Here is a 10581-nt window from a genome sequence, read left to right as displayed (position 1 = left end):
CCCCTTCTCCCGACCCCCCCCCCCCCCGACTAAGAAAAATAAAAAAATTGAAAATAAGTACCAGCGTAGGGACCTTCCCCCCTATGTTGTGCATATACAGCACAATGATCTCAATAATAGTAGCCCATTACATCCGATGATGATTAGCCGATTTATCAGTAGTCTAGTCAAAAAAGATATTCGAGAAGTTAAAAAGATTGGTAGAAACAAAGTACTCGTCGAATTTATTAATCCGGAGATGGCTAATAATATAGTTGAGCATCAAGCTTTAAAGGATAAGCACCTCAAGGCATTTATTCGTACATATCGAGTCATGCGTATCGGTATTATCAGGGATATTCCGACAGATATCAATGAGGAAGATCTCATCTTCTCCTTTAAAACGCTAAAATAATTTCCGTACAACATCTTAATCGTAAAATTACAGCCGAAGGCGAGACTAAGTTTGTGCCATCCAAAACGGTTTTGGCTAAGTTCAGGGGACAAATGATACTTAAAGCGGTCTCTCTTTTCAAAATCAGACTTCCGGTTCACCCATATGTTCCGCGGGTTCAGCTATGCTATAATTGTTATCGTCTTGAGCATGTTAGTGCAAACTGCAAGGGTAAATCCAGGTGCCTTCGATGCGGAGGCGACAAGCATAAATCGATTGAAGAATGCTCGCGATTGCAACAATCTCCTGTCTGCTCTAACTGCGGAGGGGAGCACGTCCCCACCGTTCCTGATTGCCCTGCGCTTATTAAGCAAAAGTTAATTAATACCATCGCCTCGGTTGAAAATATTCCCATTTTAGAAGCACGGGCAAGAGTCGGGTGCCGTGAATCCGTACCCGCAGTCGGTAAACAATTTTCTCAGGGAAAGTTTCCCTTTTTATCTTACCGATTCAATTGTATGAGTTATCGACCGACTGCAACCGCTTATGGTAAGGTTCAGACGAATACTCCACCATCGTTTAGTGACTATAACCCCTATGAGGTTCTCTCGTCCATGCCTGATGTAGGCGACAACGGAAATCTCTTTCCTTCGTCGGATTCGGAGGCCTTGAGAAGGCCCCCCCCCTCCCCTAACCAACGTAGTGATAATTCAAATCGCGAGGATAGTAATAGACGTGAATCCCACCCTGGAACACCCCCTCGACGTAATAACACTAGCCGTCGTGAAACGACACATAACGAAAGACACCAGCAAGATTTCAGTAATATTCACAATTCTTATTTATATGCTCCCAATGGTAGGTCGGAAAATTATAACTATTATCCCCAATATGCTCTTATGAATATGAAAACTCCATTCTCACACCAAGTTCCCTCCCCCCCCCCTTTTAACCATCCTTATGGTTTCTTCTTTACAAGGTATCCTCCCCCTTCCTTTGCTCCCCCGCCTACGTTTAACTATCGCAACCCCGACCAAAATCCTCACCCCCATCCGTCTTACTACACATTTGGAAGGCCCAGAGGATTTCCTCCTATGGGACCTCTTCTAAATACTCAGCATAGCAATGCCCGCAACATTAATGATAATGAGTCACAATTTGTTAATACATTTGCTATAGTAATTAACCAACTTGCAGGTAATATCCCCGACTCACTTAGAAATTCACAGCTTGGCGAAGGCCTACAACGCATTTGTGACGCATTAAGCCCGAATCACACTAGCGGCTCGCGGCTGCGATTGCGTTTGTGATTTGCTACGCTCCAATCATACTTGCAATTGGTGTTTTCTGATTGGCTGAGGCAATCGGATTCGCAGCCGCGAGCCGCTAGTGTGATTCGGGCTTTACGTGATCTCAACACCAACCAAAATAATGAATAGTGGATCAGAAAATGCTGGCGCCGCCTCGGGATGCAGCCTAATTTATTGGAACTGCAGAGGAGCTCTCAGTAAAAAACCAGATATTGAAAAACTGACGGAATCCTATGAGATCATCATACTGGCTGAGACATGCCTCACTCCATCTCACGATTTCTGTATTCGTGGATTCGATTGTCTTAGAAGCGACTGCACTAAACCAGGTATGAGGGGAATGGCAGTGCTAGTCAAAAATATTATTACTTATTCAGTCTTCTTCTTTTATGGCTGGTTGGGCATTAGTCGCCCATACACCATTGTTTCTTATAGATTTGAAAAAATATAAGCAAAAATCCTCTTAGGAGAGGAGAAAGTCCAAAAAAGGTCCAAACAAAGGACATACGCAGCACGCTAAAACACGTCCGAACCCGACAAGTTGTCAGTCGGAACTTTACTTATTCAGTGTTAGATTTGTCCAGGAATTTGGACATAACTATGGAAGCAATTGCTCTCAGATTATTCACTCGTCTAGGGGAATTTGCCATCATTGGGGTCTATCGTCACCCCAATACTCTGACTTCAAATAAATCTATTTACAATCTTTTTAATCTGATTAGCTCTCATGAACTTTCATTAATGTTAGGTGACTTTAACGCCCACCATTCTCTCTCTGGGGCCCAACGAAGCAATGCATCTAGAAATATAATTGCTCGTTAGCAATTGTTGCTCTTGATGACAGCAATGCTGTACTGCTCAACCCAAACACTCCCACCTTCATTGCTCACCCTTCTCGATCTTCCACGCTAATTAACCTTGCGTTCGCGTCAGCGAGTGCAGTCCCACTATGCGTATGCAATATAATGGAAAACTCATTCGGCAGTGACCACTTTCCGGTTACTGTTCATCTTAACTGCCTAATAGATAGTTCGAGCATCTTCTCGCATAAATTCAAAATATCTAAGAAGCAATGGCTTCTGATCCCAGCCGATTTGTCATGTGAATTACAAAACATTTGTGACTCGGTATTGGAAATAGGAGATAACAATTCAATATAACAATACAACTATTTCTATGTACACCTCATCGAAATTCTTAATAAATATTCGCCTGCATCCAAAATCGCTCAGATTAAAAAATTCAGGCGCCCTGACGGGACACGGAGCGGACCACCTCCGGCTCCCTGGTGGACCAAGGAATGTTCAGAAGCCGTAAAAAAGAGGAAAGATATGTGTAAACTGTATAGGCATACCCCCTGTCGAAAACTATGACAAGTACACCCAGGAAATCTATAACTGTAGAAAGGTTCTGAGAAGCACCAAGAAACTAAGTTGAAGAACATATTGTTCTAGCCTAAATGCGCGTACCCCTACTCCGGAAGTCTGGAGAATGCTCAAAAGATTTCGCAATCGTCGACTCGCCCCCTCCTGCGACTCGATTAACAAGGTTGGCAATCATGCCGAGGACAACCGAGTCATAATGGACACAATCAGCCGAATTTGCCCACCAGCTTGCTCTCCTCAACGCGTTATTGATCTGGTGAGAGATGTGCCACTCTACAATGGCCCTCACGCATGGATGGACTCTCCCTTCGCTTATAAAGAATTCGAAGCTGTATTAGATTCGGCTAAACTTACTTCTAGTCCTGGACTCGACAAAATAGACTATAGAACTTTAAAAATTCTCCCCTACGATTTAAAAGCGCTTCTTCTCAGAATTATTAATAATCTCTTCTTACAGGGCAAATTTCCAAAGGAATGGTGTCACTCACTTGTATATCTCATCCCTAAACCACACGGAGGAGGTGTCCGCCCTATTGCACTCACCTCCTGCTTGTTAAAATCTTTGGAGAAACTCATCTTTAACAGATTGTACTGGTATATCGAATCAGGCGATGTTTTGCCGATTTTTCAATATGGGTTTAGAAAATTTAGATCTTGCCAGGACAACCTAACAACTCTCACGGCCGAAATCTTTTCAGGCTTTGTGCAGGATCGGGTCACGGTCGGAGTGTTTATTAACATTAAAGCGGCATTCGACAATGTCATTCCTTATATTCTGATAGATGACTTGAAGGAGCTCAAATTGCCGCCTAGAATCTTAAAATTTATCGAAAACCTAATTCTCTCAAGAACGGTGCAATTTGTCATTCAGGGACGGCTCTCCGAGCCCCTTTTGTCCCGTAAAGGCACGCCACAAGGCTCTGTGCTTAGCCCTATCCTATTTAACTTATATCTCAGAAATATCTCCTCTGTCTTACATCAATTGCTGCATACCAAAATTCTGCAATTTTCTGACGACATTGTCATTTACTCAATGTCATCAAGTGTCGATAAAGCACGTAACTCGGTAGAACGTTCCCTTTCTAATATAGACACGTTTTTACATTCCAAGGGTTTAGATATCTCACCGCAGAAAACACAGATGATGGTATTCTCACGTCGAAAAGTCTGCTCTACTGCCGGCCACATTATCCTTAACAACACTACTATCAAACCAATTTTTAGATTAAATTAAATTTTTAGATTAAATTGTTAGATTCTTAGGAATATTATTGGACTCCAAGCTTAATGGAAACGCTTATATGGAATATATTATCAACAAATCCAAAAAAATTATACAGATTATCTCTGCTCTACATGGGGTATGATGGGGCTCGCATCCTCAGCTTCGGCTTACGGCATACCGCTCACTAAGAAGCTCTATAGAATACGCCTGTCAAATATTTGGTCTCAAAAATTCTACCCGCTTTCACAAACTAAAGCTTATTCAAAATAAAGCGGTAAGACTATGCCTTGGATATCGTATCTCCACCCTAATTAATGTCACGTTTGCTGAAGCCAAAGAGCCTCCTTTTGCGTATCGCTTTCGATATCTTACTTCTAAATTTTTTATTAAAACTTTATCTGTGATCGACCACCCGGTAGTAAATTGTTTTGAAAAGCTCTCAGATACCATTACTAATAATCCCAAAAATTTTGGGTACCTTTCGTCCAACTTCCCAGCGATCAATCTCTTTCGGCAACTAGCCCCTCACAAGCAAGCCATATATAAATCTATTACCCTGCCTCAATTTCAACATTCGTATCATTCTATGTATCTCTCTCCCGAAATTATATATCCTCAACAGGACTTTCTAGATAAATTGGAACAATTTTCCAAGCATTACGCACAAAGTATTTTTATGCAGGCCTTCGGTAAACTTATAGAAGGAATGGTTACTCTCTATACGGATGGGTCTAAAGTTGATGATAGCACATACGTGGGATCTGCCTGCTATTTCCCCCTACCGAGAACTCAACTCATGTATAAGATTCCATCCCATGCCTCCGTCTTCTCTGCGGAGGCTTGAACGATTTATAACGCGATTTTACTCATATTTGATATCAATGCTCCAGAAGCAACTATCATTTCCGACTCCATGAGTGTGCTTAAAACACTCCTCTAAATCAAAACAATTACTTAATCCCGCTTATAAAAGCAAAACTCGAGGCGGCGCGCGAGCTAAAAATCCACATTCAATTTATCTGGATCCCGTCACATAAAGGGATTCATGGCAACGAAATGGCTGATGAATTAGCCAGACGAGCAACTAAAGTAGGTATAACTTGTAATTTTAAGGTCCCTTATTCGGATTTCTTTTCTGTCCCCAGGGAAAAATTAAATTTTGACTTTGATAAATACATTGAGCATTGGGCTAGGTTTAAGGGCACAGCGTTCTTTGAGAAAATCTACCAGAAATGCAGGAAACCTTGGTACTACCGCACTAGCCTTACCAGGGAAGCCATAGTTACAATTTCACGCATTCGGGCTAACCACTACAATCTCAACCATACCTTATTTCGGAAAAATTTATCTGACAACCCGGCTTGCCCGTGCGGATATCCCTCACAAGATATTAATCACATTGTGTTTAATTGCCCCAATACACAAGATAAATCTTTGTACTTAAAAACCGGTATTGCTAATTTGGTTGGATCTCTAACTGATAATATTTTTGACATTTTAAAAAATCCATCTGGCAAAATTTGTAGACTAATCACTGCTTTCTTAAAAGCATGTAAAATAAACATTTAAAATTCCCGCTGCGCTGCGTGGTCACTCCATGTCATCGCACTGTCCCCCTCTCTAATCCTTTTAACCTATATCGGAGCACACCGAACCGTTTCGGCACGCATCTCCACACTGTGGAATGAAACTGCTAACAAGTTCATTACGTTCAGATTTGTAACGGATGCACCTCTGTAAACACAAATACATTAAGGAACGTCCTTATTTAATGCCACTTCCGTACTCATTATATGTAAGGTTCTGGCCGTATGATCCTCGATCGAGGGCAGGTGCCATTTAAGAAAGAAGAAGAATACGCGTATATTGGCTATAGTATCATAAACCTCTGGATCATATCTATCTAAAAAGGCTTTTTTCCCTAAATCTGAACTAACCATTAAAATTTTGGTATTATCTTGCATTGTCACATTACCATTTGTGGCTTTTATTTCATTATGAATCAGCAGTCTTTTACATGAGGCTCTGAACTGCATAGCAGTGGGGTTGGGACACCAACCACTACGAGCCTGAAGAGCACAAAAAAATAATTCTATATGATCCTGACTCAATTTGTAGGTCAATAAATATTTCATTTGAGAATTTGGCGTTTTAACGTATTTCTCATATATACTTATCACAGCCAAACAGGCAGGATATATTCCTAAGATATATCAGCAGGATATAACAGCAGGATATATTTCCTACTTTACGGGTTGATGAGAACATCAATCTATTTTCTCCGTTTCGCAACGTTGAAATATACGTCAAAAGTTTTTCGATTCGCGATCTCCATGTATGTTCGTTTTTTGTACTTAACGGCGCTTTGTAACGTTGATCGTAAGGGCTACGAGAATTCAAGAAATCGAATAAAATATCTATTGAACGGATAAAGTTGATCGTTGCTTCACAACCTTTGAATTCTGGTAACTGAAGTTCTTTTAATAGTAAAAAAGTGTTAACGCGAAACTACGAAGAGCCGGGGTATTGCGTTCTTGAAATAGAGTTTGACTCACCATTATCAATGACACATTGCAAAAATTGTTTAACACCTGGATCGACTATAGATTCCAGAGAACGTAAACAAGCTTCGGAAACTTGAACCTTGACAGAACTACGAAGTTCATTGAGCATCTCTCGGAAAGACGATACTTTTCTCTGTAGTCGATCGAGTTTCCTTTTCTGCAATTTGATGATCTCATCCTTTTCCTTCAACATTTGTTCATAATGAAATAATCTATCATGCATTGTAGGAGAACTTTCATATCGATGATCATGGTTTACAATTCGCCGGGATTTGCAAACTGGAGATGCTGTTGTAAAGTCGAATTGCATGGACGTTAGTCCTGTTCCTGCATTATCTGCAAAATTATCAACGATTTGTTATGAATTTTCTCATTTCATATATTATTTTTTCCCTCATACATATGTTTATCATACATTCTTGAATAGTTCTTACCAGAATTGTGAAGTGTCTTCATAGGTATGTCGATAACATCATGAGAGCTTTTCCTTCTTGCCTCATCAACAGGAACTGGATTGACTGATAACACCTTGTACGATTTATGATGTGGTAAAGAGTTTGTTATAATGTTGCTTTCAGGTGGAGGTGGCGTATTTTTCTTAGATGCAAGAAATTCTGCCAAATCAAGAATTAGGAATTATCTTCTTATTATTACAATCATAATTTCTTTTTTAATATTATGGTAATAATTAGATAGAAAATATAATAATATTATTGATGTTTAATTTACTTGGAGTGTCATTCAATGAACTATAATCACTGGAAGTGAATATTGTTGGAATACTATTTTCCTTCAATGCCCAGTATTTCCCTTTTACTTTCCTCAAACAAGACGCTTCAAAGTGGCTTGAACACAAATAACTAGTTTCAGTAGGCCTCCAGTTTAACATATTCATATTTCCCAACCATTTATTGAGGAGTTCTGGTTTTCCCAAGGGAAACCTATATAGAATATATATAAAATAAATATCGCTGAGATGTAAAACTCTAGAATTAATGTCAAATAATATAACGTTTGAAAAATATACCTGAAAAATGAGTAAGGAGATTGATGCAAACGTTTACGCTTACACATTATACATGCTGTTGGGGGATCTCCGAAACAGGTTGGAATACTATTAAGCTTCAAGCGTACTCTAAATTCAGATCTGTCAAAACAGTCCTCAGTAAAGTGATCTGAACACAATAAACTTCCATTGCTAGGTTTCCAATGTTTTAATGGTACATTGTTAATCCATTGTTCCAATAGAAATTTATTTGATAATGGAAACCTGTAAAAGATGGATCATACAGAATAGAACAAAATGTTAAATATTCGAATGACTAGTTTTCATTAGCAATCTAATTCCATGTAATGTGAAAATAATTGACACGTAATGAACCCGAAGACATAACCTGTAGTTGTCACATTTCGTAAATGCTGTGTATAGATTATTCGATTTACTTACTTATGATATATATTATACTTATGATATATATATATATACTTATGATATGTTCGTCCACATCCTTTGCTTTGAACACTTTGGCAGAAACAACATCTCACCATCGTAAAAAAATTAATTATTTAGAAATAAATATATTAGATATGTTTACAAGTGTTTTTAACATAGATATATAGACTGGATTGAGGATTGTGAGATAGACAAACGCGCGCCCGCTGTAGAAAGAGAGGTACTATATGGGAGACCTATGTTTGTCTCTCTTTCTAGCATCTCATTGGTGATTTTCTATATGGAGAGAGACAAAATCACCAATGAGATGCTAGGAAAACAGACCAAATAGGCCTCCCATGTAGTATCTCTCTTTCTACAGCGAGCGCGCGTTTGTCTATCGCAACGTTCAGTCCATTCTATATGTCTATGGCCGGTATTCATAGTCAGAGAGAGAGAAAGAGAGAGAGAGAGAAAAAAAGAAGGAGGAAGGAAGGGAGTTTAAGATTTAGCCTTTGTTTTAAGAGAAAAATTACATCGATCCTGGCCTCAAGCTCTAAGCTTTAAAAGATGGGAGTTGGCCAACTCGTTTAGAGCTTAGAGATTAGGGCTTAAGGCAGCGCGAGAAATGTTTAAGGCCGAAAATACGTCATAGTTTAGAAATTAAGTCATAAGGTTTAGGGTTTAAATCGCCTATTGTAGACCGGCACTAAAACGGTCTTGAAATAAGAACTGACTATGAATACCGGCCTATGATTTCTACGCGCTCCATCCGATAGAGCACCACCACGCATGCGTGCACCTCTGGCGTGTAAAGGCCCGTCTACAATGGCAGTAACAAGGCTGTAGGAGTAGGAGAGTATACTGTTTTTAGTGATGTTTAGACGGGGAGTAACGAAATGGGCAATTCCCATTTGCTCTTAAAAGTATACTCTCCTACTCCTACAGCCTTGTTACTGCCATTGTAGAATGCCCTTAAAATGGCGGACCTTCAATTGGGTACGTCGCCAGTAATCCTTTATTTACAACGTTTGGTGGTCCATAATTTATCCAAAAAAAACCATATACAGTTAGGTAGTAGGGATGGCTAACTGGAAGCTGTAAAGTTAGCCGAACAAATATATTATTTACCAACCAATTTTGTTCAAATTGGTCTTAATTGAAAGACAATCGTTTGGTGGTGATTGTTAGTCTAATTACAACGTTTGGTAGTTAATTATTAGGCTACTACGATTATAAAACCATGTGCGCTGATCCTGCGTCTGCGCGTGCCTTCGCCGTGTAATGGCTCTCGCAGACCAGCGCGATGATGCGACGCGCGATATCCAATGAGAGCTCTGCTTTTCGGAAAAAATAAAGCTCTTATTGGATATCGCGCGTCGCGCTGATCTGCAAGAGCCATAATGCTGATATTATATTCGGACAAAATGTTTGTGGATAGCAATCAGATGGAGAATGCGTAGTCTAATACGGGCTTTATGATTATGCGCTTATGCAAAAGTGTGTGCTCCTCGCTTAAATACATAACACATACGTCCCATAAATAATATATACGGGTAGAAGAAAAGAATGAAGCGGCACTTCTCTAGAGAATGAAATGGCTTAAAGTATATCGGTGTATACTAGACTATTATCATATACAGAGACTCTAAAAATTCTTTACTCGATAGCCAATCGCTACGCCAATAGCTTTATAGTAATATTACATTTGTCGTACAATAAACTTTTTAAACGCATTGATTAGCTAATTTCTAGAAATTATTTCTAGAAATTCAAGAAATTTTCTATTTTGCAACCAATCAGTATGCTTGAAAAGTATGTCGCACAACAAATTTAATATTACCCTTAAGCGATATTACATTCACACGACAAAATGTTTGTCGAACGTAACGATTGATTATCGAATAGAGAATTTCTAGAGTCTCTATCGAGATTCTCCGAATTCTCCATCTGATTGCCAATCCACAAACATTTTGTCTGAATGTAATGGCACCTTTACATGGCAGCATTAAGCGTCGAGCATCTGCGCAAAAAACTGCGCAGAATTTAAAAGAGATAGATTCTAGGCTGAAATTAGATTCTGCGCAATTTTCTGCGCAGACGCTCGACGCTTAACGCTGCCATGTAAAGGTACCTTAATATCAGCATTATGGCTCTTGCAGATCAGCGCGATGACGCGACACGCGATATCCAATGAGAGCTTTATTTTTTTATCATCATCAAACGACCACCAAACGATTAGATAATTTTAATTATTAAAAAGTTAAAGTGGTCCAGCTAAAGGCTGATTTA

The 10581-nt window shown here is 39.4% G+C and overlaps 1 protein-coding gene across 4 annotated transcripts in view; it reads right to left on the bottom strand.

Annotated features, from left to right (window-relative positions):
• Nucleotides 1-8497, bottom strand: part of LOC115233351 (THAP domain-containing protein 1-like) — an 11323-nt gene extending 2826 nt beyond the window's left edge. The window contains exons 1-6 of one of the 4 annotated variants that reach the window (XM_029803708.1): nucleotides 8344-8497; nucleotides 7885-8127; nucleotides 7587-7798; nucleotides 7292-7471; nucleotides 6849-7193; nucleotides 5154-6027 (exon numbers count right to left, since the gene is read on the bottom strand). In XM_029803708.1, the coding sequence (XP_029659568.1) occupies nucleotides 6005-6027; nucleotides 6849-7193; nucleotides 7292-7471; nucleotides 7587-7798; nucleotides 7885-8127; nucleotides 8344-8405 (1065 nt within the window). In that variant the 5' untranslated portion in view covers nucleotides 8406-8497 and the 3' untranslated portion in view covers nucleotides 5154-6004. Of the gene's footprint in view, nucleotides 1-5153; nucleotides 6028-6255; nucleotides 7194-7291; nucleotides 7472-7586; nucleotides 7799-7884; nucleotides 8128-8343 lie in introns of those variants that run through there. The other 3 variants (XM_029803707.1, XM_029803706.1, XM_029803704.1) reach the window with 3 other exon arrangements.
• Between the last annotated feature and the right edge of the window lie 2084 nt (nucleotides 8498-10581).

Source organism: Formica exsecta, unplaced genomic scaffold, assembly GCF_003651465.1.
Source record: "Formica exsecta isolate Colony F162 unplaced genomic scaffold, ASM365146v1 scaffold172, whole genome shotgun sequence".
In the NCBI taxonomy this organism is placed as follows: Eukaryota; Metazoa; Arthropoda; class Insecta; order Hymenoptera; family Formicidae; genus Formica; species Formica exsecta.
Note: the sequence above shows the minus strand (reverse complement) of the source record. Positions and strands in the feature narration are given on the sequence as shown.